This window comes from Monodelphis domestica, chromosome 1 (genome assembly GCF_027887165.1).
Source record: "Monodelphis domestica isolate mMonDom1 chromosome 1, mMonDom1.pri, whole genome shotgun sequence".
NCBI classification, from domain to species: domain Eukaryota; kingdom Metazoa; phylum Chordata; class Mammalia; order Didelphimorphia; family Didelphidae; genus Monodelphis; species Monodelphis domestica.
In genome coordinates this window covers 716864507-716881382 of record NC_077227.1, presented here as the reverse complement: position 1 = coordinate 716881382, position 16876 = coordinate 716864507, and the positions used below count along the sequence as shown (strand labels likewise).

Sequence of the window (16876 nt, the reverse complement as noted above, 5' to 3'; positions counted from 1 at the left end):
ACGGTGCTTTGCAAATCTTTAAAGTGCTATAAAATCTTAGTTATTATTAATCTCTATAGGCTATAATCCTTCCTAGTAAAGAATAAGGTCCTTGAAAATAGGGACTGAAACAGTTGTTTTTTAATCTTCTTAGTTCTCAACCAAGCATGAGGCGGGGGCTCATTTTTGAAATTGAGTTGGTCATCCCAATTCTGCATGGCTAAAGCCCAGGACGTCAGGCTCCCAAGTTCAGTGGTCTCTCTTTCGACCCTCCTTGTCTCCCTCAGGTCCTCAGTTCTAGACCCAAAAGGAACGTTGAGAGGTCACAGCCGTGGCTTACTTGAAGACTCTACTCAAGGTTCCCCTATTCCAGGAGGCCCTCCCAGCTCTCTTCCCCTCTCCCTTTTGTACGTTCTGACCTATATATGTTGTTGCTCTGCTCCTTGAGAAGAGGAATGATTTTGCTTTTCTTCCTATCCCCAAAACGTAGCCCTATGTCTTAGCCCTTAAGAGCACTTGTGGATGGATTGGTTGAGCCTGTGGTCTAGTTATTTGGCAAATGAGAAAATTGAGGCCAAAAGAGGGGAGCAGATTGACCCACAATCACATGAATGAGACCTTTCTGTTGTCGAGGAATAGTCAACCCATCCCTGCCATAGGCTCTGCTCTGTATCAGTCTGGGAGACTGGACCAGGGATTTGGGACGCAGTTCCGACCCTTTTGGGTTCTTGTGAGCAGCATGTCCTAGAAGCATGGTGCTTCTAGGGCCAAGGTCACTGCTTCAGTGCCCACAAGAGCCACTCCCTGCTTGCCTTGCTGTCTCTGAGCTTGTCCTGTGCTCTTGCATGGTGAGTGGGGTCCGAGGTTTCCCAGGGATCCTCCAGGGCAGAGACGGGATGTTTTCATCCTTTGGCCCCTTTACACTGCCTCTCAATTAAGCGAGTTTCTGAGGTCACATGAATATCGAGGGACGAAGCCAGGACTCCAAATTTATTGCTCTTTCCATGACACCATGTTTGCCTCGCTGAGACACGAGCCACGCAAAAATCTGTTACTCTTTCCCATCAGTCAATCCACCAAACAACCGCCTGATAAAGATTTGTTGAATCAATGAATTTACGAATAAATGGCACGACCGAACAACAATCCCGGACAATCCCCCAAAGTTGCCCAATGGGCGATCATGGGGTCATAATATTTAAAACTGGCAGAGACCAGGAATAGCCAAGAGAGGGAACATTTATGGCATTCTGAGATGACAAAGTACTCTACGAATGTAATAATGATGACGCTATTTGGAATGTGTGAAATGTTTTAAGATTTGCAAAGTGCTTGGCTTCTATTATTTCATTTGAGCCTCTTCAGAATCCTAGGAGGGAGGTGCTGTCCTTGTATCCTCTTTTTACAAAGGAGGAAACTGAGACTGAGAGGTTAAGCTAGACTTACCCTAGCTAGGAAGCATCTGAGGCTGAATTTAAATTCAGGGCTTCCTTCCACTGGCTTCAGCCTTAAAGAGCTGAGAATTAGGGCCATGATTTTATCATCAGGAGATGCTTCCTTCTGCCAAGGCAGGATAACACTTTTAGAGGCTGAGCCCCTTGCCCAATTAAAGGTGGGATTTGATTCTTTCTGCCTACGAGGGCAGCTCTCTATCCATTCCTCTACACTGCCTCTCAGTGAAGTGACTTTCTAGGGGTCACACAGATAGGGAGCGACAAAGCCAAGTTTTGAACTCGGTATCCCCCACTTCAAATTCATCGTTCTTTCCACAACACCATAGAAATAGTTTACTCTTTTCCAACTGTCAATCCACAAGCCTATGAAGTTCCTACTCTGTGCAGGACATTGAACTAGGGATTGAGGTTACAAAGACAAAAATGAGAGTGTCAGCCCTCAAGGAACCAACGTTTGCTTAAATATAATTGAAGTATTAATCGCCCCCATAGACTTGAGTCTACACTGACAACTCAAGCTGGGCCACTTTTCAAAATGTCGCCCCCAACATGGTTAATTGCACAGGCACAGTCATGGTTGTGTGGAGTGAGGTCTGGGGAGTTTTCTGTTTGGGGTTTTCTTCTGGGTTCTACCAGAGGCTTGGCCGGGTGGGTGGATGGGTTCTTTGGCCGGCCGGAAGTGGGTTGCGGAAATGGAAAGGCTGAGGAATGTGGGTTAGAGGATTAAGTAACCGTTTTGAGAGTGGGAGGACCCAAAGTTTGGAACGAGGCTCTGCCGCTTCTGCCATGTTTTCTGTCTGGGCGTCCTTGGAGCTACTTCAGGCGTCCTCTACTTTGAGGGGGAGGCGGTAAAGCAGGAGGCAAAGCCAAGGCCAAGCCAAGCACGTAGGTTTTCCTTCTCTAAAGCGATTAGAGGCCCTGGCTATAAATAGATGGGGAGAGCATCTGGGAAGTGTCGAGCGGGACTGCTCAGTTTGCCAGCTAAAAAAATGGGAGCTGCCCAAACTGAAATGTGTTTAAAAAAAAAATACAAACATTTCAGCCTCTGCTAGCCATTCCAAACTCTCTCTCGGCCGGTGGATGGCTTACCAGGCTCCTGGGGCCAAGAGCAGCAGAAGACCATCTGGTCCAACCCCCTCATTTTATAGACGAGCAACTTGAGTCGCAGAGGAGAAGAAGATGGCGTTGCCTTTAGTGTCATCGCTAAATAAAAAGGCAGCCTTTCCCAACTCCCACCATCAGTGCTCCTTCCCACCTCGAGGAAGCCCAGGAGTGTTCGCTCAAGCTGGGGAGATGAGTTACGTTCATACCAATGGGCTTTGTTCCTGAAAGTCCAGGAAGGGGCATGAACTGGCTGATGAGGGAGTTTAAATTGATGGAAGGGCATCCAAGGGAGAAGCTGGTCAGCCTTTTATTGAAGGTCTTACGGTGCCAGAAATGAAAAACAATCCCAACCAGAAAACATCATCCTTGACTTTGAGAAGCCTCTCGTCATGGGTCATTGGACGCTCGAGTTAGATCCTGAAAGCCCTTACCTTTATGTTGTCCCCTGGATCTGGGAAGCGTTCGAGAGTGAGCAAAGCAGTGCTCTAGAAGGTCACTCACTCTGCTTCTCTCAACACTCCATACCCGTGGCCATTTCTGTAAGACAGAAGTAAAAATACCATGTTCTCACCTGAGAGGTTGGGAAGTCACGGTAATAGTAAACTTTTATTCGGCACCGTTGGTATACCCAGGACTGAGCTGTGGATACAAAGATGTATTTGGGGAAAGACACTGAATTTGGAGCTTAGAGACCCAGACTCCTGCCCCAGCTCCAACATTCACCAGGTTTTTGACCCGTGGCAAGTTGTGTGACCTCCAAGTCTCAATTTTCCATCTATAAATTGAACGTTGATTTTTTTTAAACCCTCATCTTCTGTTTCCCACATGGCTGCTGGGATGATCTTGATTATTTTCTCCTTTTTCTCTCCATAAAATGAAAATCTCCAGACTCTTCCCCATTCTGGGGTGATTAGAGCCTCTTAATGCATTCACACTGCTGACTGATTAAATATCTTTAAAATGCCAATTTCACCACTTGATTGAACCCCATTGAGGGATCATCAGTAACTTCTTAGCCTGGCATTCTAGGCTTTTCTCACTCTGCTACCAACATCACCTTCAAACTTTTCCCTCCCGACACCCATACACAAATCTGCTTCCAATCTGGCGAGATTCCTGATTGCCCCTCAAATATTCTTTTTGTGTTTCAATTTCCTCACCTTTGCTCAGGTTGGTCCCCATGCCTGGTCTGCCCTCCCTTGTCCAGTCTCTGCCCAGCTAAATCTTTCAAATCCCACCTTCTCCACAAAGCCCTTCCCAGCATCCTCACCAGCACCTTCCTTCCTCTTTCCTCCCTCCACCCCCATCTACCACCAACGCCTCTTGATAGCCCTGTCACTTTTCTAGACTCAGCTCAAATGCCAACTTAAGCATTTGAAGGGAAGGCATTTCCTTCCCCACCTCCACCCCCAGCCACTTGATCCTCCTGTTCTCATCCCTCTACTCACTAGGTATCTTGCTTGTATATTTAATTTTTATTTAATTTTTTAAATTTGATTTAAAATTTCAAATAAATTTAGTGTGTACTTACAGGTTGTCTCTCCTTTTAAAATGTAGGATCCTTGAGGGCAGGGGCTGCTTTTGTGTTTTGGGCTTTCTTTGCATCTCCAGGATCTAGTGCATTTTTAAAAAACCTTCTTTTCTTTATCAGTTGTAAGGCAGAAGAGTAGTAAGGGTTTAGCAGCTGGGGTTCAGTGACTTGCCCCACTAGGAAGTATCTGAGACCAGATTTGAACTCAGGTCCTCCCAAATTTGGGTCCTGGCACTCTATATATTGTGCTACCTAGCTGCCCTCCCCACCTCCAATTTCTTTTCTTTTCTTTTTTAAACCCTTACCTTCCATCTTGGAATCAATACTATGTATTGGTTCCTAGGCAGAAGAGTGGTAAGAGCTAGGCAATGGGGGTTAAGTGACTTACCCAGGGTCACACAGCTGGGAAGTATCTGAGGTCAGATTTGAACCCATCTCTAGGCCTGACTCTCCATCCACTGAGCTATCCAGCTGCCCCTCTCCAATTTCTTTTAACAAAGCTCGAGGGTATATGGGCTTTCTTGGCCTCTATCATCACACCATTGACTCCTACTGAATTAGCAGCCAATAAAACTCCCAGTAATCCACTATAGTCTGGCCACTGCCCCTGTCTTGTGCTAGTGAAGTTGGCCTTTGTTCACAGAAACCTGCTTCATCAGCACAAGCTGAAGGAGGCATGACTGGACTTTCCTTGACTGTTGGGAGTTTTATAGGCTGCTAATTCAGTAGGAGTCAGTGGTGTGGTTCTGGTGGCCAAGAAAGCTCATGTACCCTTGAGCTCTGTTAAAAGAAATAGTGAGTCTGCGTCTAGGGAGATGATAATACCGTGTGCTGTGACCCGGTTAGGTCCCAGGTGGAGAATCGTATTCATTCCTGGCCGCCATGTATTAGGAAGAACATTGCTTATTTGGCAGAGGACTAGAAGAGGGCAGCCAGTGATGAAAGGCTTCTAGGTCATGCCACAAGGAGGGATGTTCAGAGAATTGGGGAATTTTTAGCCAGGAGAGAACTTAAAGGACTGCTATCTGGAAAAGGGATTGTTAGACTGACCGGCCAGCCCCATGACACAGATCCCAGATCACCATCACAGATGCCCAGAAGCATAAGAAGGCCTCCAGAGGTTGTGGGAAGAAAGAAGCTTTGGGTAGGGGGACACATGAGAGAGAGAGAGAGAGAGAGAGAGAGAGAGAGAGAGAGAGAGAGAGAGAGAGAGGGAGGGAGAGAGAGAGAGAGAGAGAGAGAGAGAGAGAGAGAGAGAGAGAGAGAGAGAGAGAGAGAGAGAGATGCAAAGAGAGAGAGAGATGCAAAGAGAGATGAGAGGCAGAGAGAAAGAGAGAGAGACAGAGACAGACAAAGAGAGAAAGAGGAAGAAGAGAGAATGAGAGGGATGGGGAGAGAGGGGAAAGAGAGAGCGGGCAGGAGGGAGGGAGAGATTGTGTAAAAAGTGCCCAAGACTAGACTGAGAGATCTGGTTGTCCACAGATCACAAGGATTTGTGAGAGCTTGGTCTGTCAAAAGTATGGTGTGTTTGCATTCAGCAATGCAAAATTACATCATTAATTTTTTTCTAAGCATTTATTTTTGTAATGCAAACGCGCTCTGTTTCCATTATCCCTCACTGTTTCCCAGGTGGAATCCCCAGACATCCTAAGAGGAGAATGTGGCTCCACATGGCTGGATGAGGAGCTGTCTAATAAGGGGGAGATGTACTGCTGGAGTGTTCTATTTCTGTCTTAATGATTCTGAGGGTCCCTCCCCAGAGGGTACCACACAGCAGCCTGGGCAGCTGGAGCAGTCAGAGAAGGAACAGAAATGAGCCATTGGTATACCCTGCCTTTCCCCGAAGGGTTCTATAGGAGCTGAGTATGCTGGGGAGAAAGCCACTTAAAAAATATCCTGGGAGCATCCCAACACTTCAGGGATGGGTCTGGGGGCCCCAGGAATGGGTAGCCAGGAAAGGCAGACAGCCATCTTTCCAAATGGTTATTAGCCCAGCTGCCAAGAGGCAATGAAATATATCACTTTGAGGAGGCACAATGAGGACACTGAGGTGAGCTGACCAGACCCAAAATCCTATTGTAGAAACTGGAGCTTTTTACTATTCCCAACTGTCCTTTCTTCCTCTGGTTTCCAAAGCCTCAGGCTGGGGAGTGGTATTACTATTATGGAAAAATAAAATTGGTTTCCTTGTATTCTTACATTTTATGCAGTTAGAGACCTGATTCTGAGAAGGGGTCTGGAGGCTTCCCCAGACTGCCAAAGGGGTCCTGGACACACAAATAGTTATGGGTCCCTGATCTAGTCCAGTCTGTTTATTTTATAGATGGGGAAACGAAGGGCGAGGGAGATGAATTTGCCATTGAGTAGAGGTGGGATTTGAACTCAAGTTTGCTTAGTTCCAGAGTTGTTGCTGTTTCCAATGTATTTTTCCTCATCTCTACAATAGTGACTTGAAACTGTATTGTCTCTGATGTCATTTCCATGGGCTGACATTCTAGGAAATGTGGGAGAAATTCGTACTCATCCAGTAGAGTCAGTAATAACTGGGTTTAAGGATCTACACTGTTTTATAGCTCATGGGATGTCAATTCCAAATTGTTCTCCAAAATGTGATCAGTTCACAGGTCCGCCAATGGTGTATTGGTGTCCCCACTTTTCCACATCCCCTCCAACATTTGTCATTTTGCCTTTTTGTCATTTTAGCTGATCTGATGGGTGTGAGATGATCCTTTCTCTAATCGGTTGTGATTTAGAGCGGGTTTTGTGTGTGTGTGTGTGTGTGTTCCTACATATGGCTTTGATTTCTTCATTGGAAAATGGTCTGTTCTTCTCTTTTACCCATTTATCAGTCAGGGAATGGCTTATATTTCCATAAATTGGACAAAGTTCTCTACCAATTTTTGGTACGAGACATCTACCTGAGAGACTATGAAAATTTCCCCCTAGTTTTCTGCTTTCCTTCTAATCTTGGCAACATTTGTTTTATTTGCAGGAAACCTTTTCAGTTTAATGTATTCAAACAAAACTTTGCTCTTGCTCTTGCTCTTGCTCCACTAGAAGCCAGTCGGTCCATTTATTGGTTTTTGTGGGAATCACAGAATTGTTAGTAGAAAGAGAGTCAAAGGATTTGGGTTTAAATCTTATCTTTGCCACAGATCTCCTCTGTGGCCTCGAACAAGTCACAAGCCCTCCTTATCTAGAAAATGAGGGTACTGGACCAAAGTAGCCCTAAGATTGCCTTCTAAGCCCTATCATGTTCTGTGGATCCGAAGAAGAGTTACATAGAATTGGCCCACTTGGCCATAAGGTCACCCAAACCTCAGAGAGTCCCCCGACACAATGATAGCTGTGAAATCCCATGATGCTGAAGTCTGAGAGACGTAGGGTCGCTGGAAGTCCCAGGGAAGAGCCTTCATCCAGGCTGGAGAAAAAAAGGAGGCAGCGGTACCCAGGTCAACTCCAGGGAAGAGCGATCACTGGGCAGGAGCATCCTTAGCGGTGGGGCAGATAGCCTGAAAAGAGAGAGAATCAAAGGAAGGGACATTTGCGAAGGTCCCCCTTCCGCTCCGAGCAGTCCTAAGACCCATCCCCAGGTTCATGTGCTTGGGTTGTTTCCATGGAGACGGGAGAACCTTCACTCTAAGGGACTTGGCTGCTTTCTCCTGCTTAAGCCCATCTCTCCTGGCACCCTGGCTGCAGCCTGTTTTGGACGCTTAATATCCTTGGGATCTCACCGCTCAGAGATGAGTAAGAACCCCTACCCTCTCCTGAAAAGTGGTAGGACCAGGCTTGAGGCTTCTCCCACTCCCTCCAGCCCCAGTCAGGGATGTGGCAGTTAACTGGCAGTTGGTGCCTTCAAGGCTCCATCCACTTCCATGTTCTCCATCTGGTCCCTGTCTAGGGGCTCTGGGGAAGCCCTCAGCAATGGGCACTGTGGACTCTCTTTGCACCCATCCAATTCTACCATGGTGATGACAAAACGTTTTTCTTTTCTTTTCTTTTTTTTCCTTACCTTCTGCCTTGGTATCGATTCTAAGATAGACAATCGATAAGGGCTAGGCAATCTGGGTTAAGTGACTTGTCCAGGGTCACCCAGCTAGGAAGTGTCTTTGAACCCAGGTCCTCCCAGCTCCAACCTTGGCACTCTATCTGCTAGGCTACTCTGCTGCCCCATGATGGCTACTTTTCAGCAGGGGACTGGTTTAGGAACCCTGCCTTGTTGCTCATCTGTTGTGTGTGATCCTGGGGAAGTCTCAGAACTCCTTAAAGCCTCAGTCTCTTCCTCTGGCAAATGGGGAAAGTGATGTTCTTAGCTTGCTTTGTCTAGGTTTGCTTGCACGTTGTCTCCCCGTTAGATTGTAAGCTCCTTGAGGACAACTCTTTTACTGCTTTTTGTAGCCTCATTGCTTAGTGGCTGGCACATAGTAGGTGCTTAATGAAGGATTATTCAATTAAGTTGGACCAGCTGGTTGTGAGGATGAAATTCAGTCCAACAAATTCAGTGCCTTCTGTGAGTAGAACACCAAGCAAGGTACAGGAGGAGCTTAAAAAGCTTTCCTAGAACGTAGAGTCTGGTGAAGTGCAAAGGTAGTAGATGGGAAAATTATATGGTGAGTAGAAAAACAACCTGCTGTAGGCTCTCAGACTAGTGAGAATAATAGCTAGAGGAGGCAGCTAGGTTGCTAAGTGGTTAGAGAGTCCAGCTTGGAGACGGGAGGTCTCGGGTTCAAATTTGGCCTCAGATACTTCTTAACTGTGTGACCCTGGGCAAGTCACTTAACCCCCATTACCTGGCCCTTACCGCTCTTCTGCCTTGGAACTAATACACAGCACTGAGTCTAACACAGAAGATAAAGGTGTTTTTTTTTAAGACTAGCTAGTATTTATATAAATATTTGTAATAAATGAATTCATATTTATTTGTATTTTATATAAATATATGTATATCCTTTTAATAAGTCAATCAATAAACATGTATAAAGCCCTACGATGTGCCTATGAGCTGGGAATACAAAAGGAATCAAAAGACAATCTTTGCCCTCTAGTCCTCAGTCTCATAGACCTCTTCAAGGTTTACAAAGTGCTTTCTGTACGTTAATCTCGTTTGATTCTCACCAGAACTCTGGAGATGCTGTTATTGACCCCCTTTTACTGATGAGGAAACTGAGGCTGAAGGTCAAGTGATTTGCCCAGGGTCACACAGCTAAGTCAGTGTCCAAAGCAACATTTGAACCCCATTCTCGCCTCTAAGCCCAGCCCTCTCTAGCTGCCTCGCTGCCTCTGAATGAGCCCTGAGAGACATAGATACAATGGATTTAGGGTGAGAGCAGGAGAAAAGCTTTCCCTTCTAGCAATAAAGGCACAGGAGCAGTCCAGCACCCATCACTGTTTTCCCACAGAAAAGTAACTGAGTAGCCAGCGTGGTTCCTGGCCAGCTGAGCTGCTGGCTGCAGAGTTGGCAGTATGAGAAGTGATGCCCACCCCTCAACTCTGGGCACCGGCAGCTTCCCCGACTTCGTTATCCACTGAAGAGACCCACGGAGCCTTCCCGCCTTCCTTGCTAGGAATCTTACGGGAGAGCTGACCACTGCCCTGGGCAGTGAATCCTCAGAGCCCTGGTCCCTCTCGCTTCTCTGCCAGCGTGGCACCCAGAGTTACGCTTCTGGGGAGCCCCCGATCCCATACAAGTGGGTCCCAGCTCTCACACCCACTTCTAGAATCTCCAAAAGAGACTGTCCCTCTGTGGGATCAGCCAGTGAGACAGTGAGGGAGGGAGGAGGAGTTTGGGGATCAGGGACCTCCCTTCCTTCCCCAGTCTCTGACCGCTAGGATGTGAAGGGGGCTGATGTGAGAGCTGGGGTTGGGTAGTCCATCCAGCAATCGCCAGATGTTTATTGCAAGCTTATTCAGTGCTAGGCGCCATACTGTCTTTCTCCTGGGCAAGCCACTTAATGAAAAAATGGCGATCCATTTCAATGGGACCCCAGCCACTTCCTAGCTGTGTGACCCTGAACAAGTCCCTTAATCCCATTTGCCTAACCCTTCTTGCTCTTCTGCCTTGGAACCGATACTCAGTATCAATTCTAAAACAGGAAGTAAGGCTTTTTGGTTGTTTTTTTTTAATTAATTAATTGATTAATTTAGAATATTTTTCACGGTTACAAGATTCATGTTCTTTCCCTCCCGCCTCCTGGAGCTGACGAGCAGTTCCACTGGGTTTTACACGTATCATTGTTCATTGGTTTTGGTTTTTAAAGAGAACCTGGCTCTAACCCTAAATTTGTGCTTTAAGGTTCTCAAAGCGGCCTTTAATAATAAAGAAATAATAAATATATAAATAAATAATACATAAATATAGATAAAAGAATGAATAAAATAATAAATAACCTGGGTTATTTCTCTTAGTCACCTCATTATCATCCCTGTCTCCAGATAAGAAAACAGATGAAGCTCCGAGTGGTTCCTGGAGTTGGTCAAGGAGCTTTTTCTTCTCCCTAAAAAGCTTAACTTCTGTATTGGTATCAGTTCAGAGAGAGAAGTGTAGTAAGGGTTTAGGTAATCAGGGTTAAGTGACTTGCCCAGGGTCATCCAGCTGGGAAGTGCCTGAGGACAGATTTGAACCCAGGACCTCCCATCTCTAGGTCTGGTACTCTAACCACTGAGAAACCCAGCTACCTGACAAACCTTTCAATATATACCAGTTCCTATGCTAAGTGCCAGGGACACAGAGAGAGGCAAAAGCCCTCAAGGAACTCACCTTAATGAAGAGAGCATGTCAACAATTAAGTTCATTTAAGGCAAACATACTAAGTAAATGGGAAGGGAAGATGCTCCTGGTGGAGGACACCAGGGAATACCCACTATAGAAATTGGGATTTAAACTGAGGCTAGAAGGAAAGTAGGGGATCTTTAGAGGGAGAAGTGAATGGGCAGCGCATTCTAGGCATCGGGGAGAGTCGGTGCAAAGACCCAGTTGGCCACTGTAGAGTTCTAGCCATTGGGGAGAGTTGGTGCAAAGACCCAGTTGGCCACTGTAGAGTTCTAGCTATTGGGGAGAGTCGATGCAAAGACCCAGTTGGACACTGTAGAGTTCTAGCCATTGGGGAGAGTCGGTGCAAAGACCCAGTTGGCCACTGTAGAGTTCTAGCCATTGGGGAGAGTCGATGCAAAGACCCAGTTGGACACTGTAGAGTTCTAGCCATTGGGGAGAGTCGGTGCAAAGACCCAGTTGGCCACTGTAGAGTTCTAGCCATTGGGGAGAGTTGGTGCAAAGACCCAGTTGGCCACTGTAGAGTTCTAGGCATTGGGGAGAGTTGATGCAAAGACCCAGTTGGCCACTGTAGAGTTCTAGCCATTGGGGAGAGTTCATGCAAAGACCCAGTTGGCCACTGTAGAGTTCTAGCCATTGGGGAGAGTTGGTGCAAAGACACAGTTGGCCACTGTAGAGTTTCTAGAGGATGACATCAAACAGTTGGGAAGCCATATGGAAGAAGTTAGGAGAAAGTGTGCAGGAGCGCTAAGCCAAGCATCCTCCAAAGTTACTATCTGTGGCATAAACAAGAGCAGCTGGGCATGGACCAGAAGGAGAAGTCAACATTGGATAGACAGACTGGGGACAGGTTCATGTTGAGTGCTCCAGCCTGATGTGAAGAGAGCTGGCCACGAGGTCAAGGACACCTGAGCTCAGATCCTGTTTTGGCCACATACTGGGGGTGGAAGTCAGGTCTAGTCACCAGGGCAACGTCCCAGGGTGTCCAGCTTACTCCAACAGTGGGGGGAGCTTGCACAAAGGGGAGTGTTTACACTGATGTAGTAGTTTTTTGTGGTAGTAATGTAGTGATTTTCTTCTGAAAAGATCCAGTTTCTTCTTTGAGATTCTCTCCTGCCATTCATTGTTCTGTGGTTTCCATCAAGAAGCCCACCTGCTTTAATGGAAATATGAGGGAAGTTAATTTTCCCAGAGGTGGATAATTAATGACAAAACTTGTCCTGGGTTATCTTAGCACACAGACAGAGCACTGGACCTAGAGTCAGGAAGACCTGAGTTCAAATCTGGCCTCAGACACTAATTGTGCAACCCTGGGCCAGTCATACCCCTTTTGCCTCAGTTTTTGCACCTGTCAAATGAGCTGGAGAAGGAAATGACAAATCATTCTAGTATCTTTGCCAAGATACTAGATACTAGTCAGACATGACTGAAACACCTGAACAACATGGAGAATCCTATGTAGCCCAATATTCATTCTACTATAAGGAATTTTCACTCTGAGTCCCATTGGTAGGGCCAGATAGCACCCATGGGTGCTCTTAAGGCAGGCTGGGCAGAGGAGGATAAGATGAGAGGAAAAGAGGAAGAAGGAATGGAAAATCCTTTCCATAGATTTTGGGGGCAGGAAGGTGCATAGACTATCAGACTCAGTTGCTTGTTAACTTTTTCTTTACAAGAAGGGAGGGTTCTCTGGGATATAGGGAGGGAATGTGGGAAAAGGTCTCTGGTGTAAAAAAACCCAACAACAGAAAGTATCAATAACATTTTAAAACAAAAGAATAAATAGTAAAAATACTAAAATAATGGGAATCATATAATAAAATAAGAATACTAAAATAAACAGAATAAAAATACAAAAAAACAAAAAAGGGAAAAAGATTGTAAAAGAATGCTGTTACTTCTCCTATTCTCTCACTCTCATTAAATCTACTCTTGGCCATTACTGCCTCTCGAGGGGACTCGAACCATCCTTCTGATCTCACCCACACTGGTGTGATGTGGTAGAACAAGTCTTCATTCTATTAGATCCTAGGTTTGAATGCTGGCTCTGCCTCTGACCACTTCTGTGACCTAGCGTGAGTCAACAGACCCCTTTGGACCCCAGTTTTATCTGTAAAATGAGAGGGTTGAACTAGATGATTTCTAAGGTCCCTTTGAGTTCTAAACCTAAGTCTTCTGACTGGTGCACATCCTTCGATGCCCAGCCTTGCCCTCTGGGTGGGCATGTTAGTGTCTCATGAGTTGCTAACATTGAATCCTTTGTCTCCTGGCATCCTTCTGTTCCCAACCTGACATTCTTTCTCCCTGGGTTACCCCTAACATCCCTTCCTCCAGTCTTCAGCATCCTTGCCCAGTTCCTCAATGTGGGTGTTCTCCAAAGCCTTGTCCTTGGCCCTCTTCTCTTTCCTCTCTGTTCTCTCCCTTGGCAATCTCATTGTAGGTGGGTGACCCAAGATAGTCCTCTCAAGCCCTGACCCTCTTCTGAACTCCAGAGCCAACTATCCTGGCTCACAGTACATCATCACTTCAATGTCCCTGCCAGAGCTTAAAATTCAGTGAGTCCCAGCCTCAGCTTATGATCTTTTCCTGAGTTCAAATTCAACCTCAGATACTTAGTGGCTGTGTGACCCTGGGCCAATCAGGTAATTTCTCTCAACCTCAGTTTCCTCATCTGTAAAATGGGGTGAATAATAGCATCAATCCCACAGTATTTTTCATATTTGTAAATCCCTTTGTATATAGTTCCTGGCACATAGTAGGTGATTAATAAATGCTTTTTTCCCTCTTCCTTTCAGTGGCCTCACCATTTGCCCACTCTTATCTGATTTGAATCCTTAGACTTATCTATGACTTCTTTCTTCCTCATCTCTTATATTCTTTAAGTCCTATCAATTTAACCTCTTCCTCCCTGGATGGGCTATCCACTAGGCCACCTAGCTGCTCCTCAGTTTAATCTATTTTAATCTAGACACCTAATGTCTACAGACTTCCCTTCTCTCTCCAATCCATCCCTCAGATCTGTAATTTTATTATTATTCCAATGTAGAAAAGCAACTGTTCTGCCCAGTATAGTCTCAGAGACTGCCTGGAGGACTGAGAGTGGAATTTGGATGTCTTAAGAGACTCGAACTCAGATCTTCTTGACTTCTGACTCAGACTGGCTGTCTCTCCATTGAGTCATGGTGTCTCTTACCCTTCAAATAGCTGCCAAAATAATCTTTATTTGTAGCCCTGATTAGCTTAAACCACACCAAGACTTTTGGACCACCCTGTGTAGGGAGGGAGTGTACTGGGACGCTAGTGAGTGTTGGGTCTAGATTCTGTCCAATTTCAACCTTAGACACTTAATATAAGTGTGACTCTGGCCATCTGTTTATCCCTGTTTGCCTCAGATTCCAACAATGAGTTGGAGAAGGAAATGGCAGACCTAGCTCTGTGACCCTGGACAAGTCATTTGTTCCTGTTTGCCTCAGTTTCCACATTTGTAAAATGAGCTGGGGAGGGAAATGGCAAACCTAGCTCTGTGACTCTGGACAAGTCACTTATCCCTGTTTGCCTCAGATTCCTCATTTGTAAAAATGAGTTTGGGAAGGAAATGGCAGACCTATCTCTGTGACCCTGGACAAGTCACTTGTCCCTGTTTGCCTCAGTTTCCACATTTGTAAAATGATCTGGGGAAGGAAATGGCAAACCATGCCAGGATTTTTGCCAAGAAAACCCCAAATGGGGTCATGATCAGCTAGGCACAACTGAAAATGACTGAACAACAACAAACGGAGGGAGCTGGTTTGATCTTTCAAAAATCTTCATTGATTTTCCATGACTCATCAAGGAAAAGTAAAAACTCCTTTGCCTGGCATTCAAAGCCCTCCGTGGTCTGACACCACCCTACTTTTCCAACCTCATCTCTTGTCACTCAGCCATGTGATTGTGGGAAAGTTATCGAGACTGTCCAGACCCCCGTTTTGTCATGGGAGATGGCTTGGCTAGATGTCTAAATAGCTCTAAATATCTATCCTATCAGCCTACTCCTCTCCCAAGCAACCTGAGCTTCTTTATGTCCCTTGAACATCCCCTGTCCTTTCCCAGCTGGATGTTTGCTTCACACTGTGCTCCCCACCTGGAATGCCCTTTTCACTTGTGGAAGAATGACCCCTCCCCTTGAGAGTCCATCTCCGATGCTGTCTCCTCCAGGCAGTTTTCCAGGAGTCTCCACTCCACTTCTGGCAACGAGCTTCTCCCTCAGAGCTCACAGAGCCCTTTGGTTTATAACTCCGTGACTTGCTCATCCTGTAGAGCTGTGTATGACAGCCAGTGGCCTCTCTGGGCTAGAGCCTTCTTCTCCTACTGAACCGTAAGCTCCCTCACCAGAACAGCATCTCATCTATTTGTTGGTCCCTGCCTTAGCGCAGGACTTCATATGAATGGGAGATGCTGAATAAATGTCTGTTGAGAGCCAGCTGGGTGGCACAGTCAGTGGAGAAAGAGCCAGGCTTGGAGATGGGAGTACTTGGGTTCAAATCTGGATCCAGACACTTCCTAGCTGTGTGACCCTGGGCAAGTCACTTCACCCTCATTGCCTAGCCCTTACTGTTCTTTTGCTGCCACACCATGACCACCACTCATCCTGCCCTACCAGCCCTTAAACATATGTGAAGTCCTTCATGGAAGCTGCACCAGGACCTTCTCTACTCCCATGACATCCATGGTCCTACCAATGAGGTTCCTCTTCTAACTGACATCTTTGGCATTCTGGGCCATCTGGCTTGGCACTACCCACTCTCCAGCCTTTTTATAGCCCCTTCCTGGGAGAGAGTCCCCAGTGTAATTGCATAATGGAATTGGTCAGGGGCGGGATTGGCATTGCATCACCAGGTGGTTCTTTGAGGTGGGCGTCGAAGGAGGCAGGTAGCAAAAGATATGTTCTCTGGGGGAAGAGTTTTACAAGCAGAGAACCACTGCCTTCTCTCCGGAGAGGCCGTCTTTTCTGCTGTGGGTGTGTTTGTGTGTGATGGCTTTTCATAAAGCCACATGTCAGAAAGGGTGGGAGAGGGGAGAGAATGGGTTTCTAAAAATATGTCCCATCTGCATTGTGTTATCCCGTTTCCAAGGAAACCATCAGAGAACATCAAGAGCTTGGCCAAGCCCCCGGGATAGAGCAGGGGTGCCTGACTGTTCCCCACGGCAGCAGAGCAGATTGAGTGGGCCCAGGTGCCAGGCTCTCCATGTGGGTGGAATAAGTGCCAGCAGGGAGATTGGGCCTTAACTCTAAGGAGCTTGACTGAGCCAGAGCCAGAAATGACCCTCATGGGGGACCTGGTGCCTTTCGTTTAGAAAACCGTCCTTCTGGCATCATCAACAGCTGGAGAGAGAAGATGGTCAGGTAGGAAGACAAAGGGATGATGAAAGGAAAAGCCAATAAACTACTGACAAACCAAGAGGCAGATCTCCAATGAGGTGGATAGACTATAAGATTTGTGGAAGAATGCATAGTTAACTTTTCTTCTACAGCAAGAGAGGCCAAGTTCATGAGATCCAAGGAGAGCAAGGAGCTGTCCACCAGACCCCACAGAAGGCAGTCAGCACCTCTTGCATGGATGGGAGACTTTGTCACAGCTGATCTCCTAAAGAGGGACCTCCTCCTTCCCCAATCCCTACAGAATATTCTGAAGTTCTTCTCTGAGGGGATAGGTTAAGGGAGCTTGACCCATTAGAATGAAAGCTTTTCAGCATCATTTAACCCCTTTTGGTTACTTAAATGTATTTATTTTTCAACCTTTCTCTTGTCTCCTGTGTTTGCTTTTCCACAATCATACTCAGCTATCATCTTTTCCTCAGGAATGTGTGGTGGTCCTCTATTCTATTAAAGGTCTGTTTTTTTCACCTCTAAGATTACATTCTGTTTTACAGGGTAAATTATTCTTGCTTGTAAGTTTTTTCATCTTAGAATATCACATTCCAAGATTTCCTCTCCTTTTAGTAACTGCTGAACTGGCCGTGGATCCTTGGTACAAAAACTCTTCCTTTCTGGTAGCTTGC

The 16876-nt window shown here is 46.2% G+C and overlaps 1 protein-coding gene across 4 annotated transcripts in view; it reads left to right on the top strand.

The window, feature by feature from the left end:
* Positions 1 to 16876, top strand: part of NDRG4 (NDRG family member 4) — a 78335-nt gene that overhangs the window by 10291 nt on the left and 51168 nt on the right. The window contains exon 1 of one of the 4 annotated variants that reach the window (XM_007477543.3): positions 7669 to 7815. The exons of the other annotated variants lie outside the window; for them this stretch is intronic. Within the exon in view, the coding sequence (XP_007477605.1) occupies positions 7812 to 7815 (4 nt within the window). The 5' untranslated portion in view covers positions 7669 to 7811. Of the gene's footprint in view, positions 1 to 7668; positions 7816 to 16876 lie in introns of those variants that run through there. 4 annotated transcript variants of the gene reach the window in all.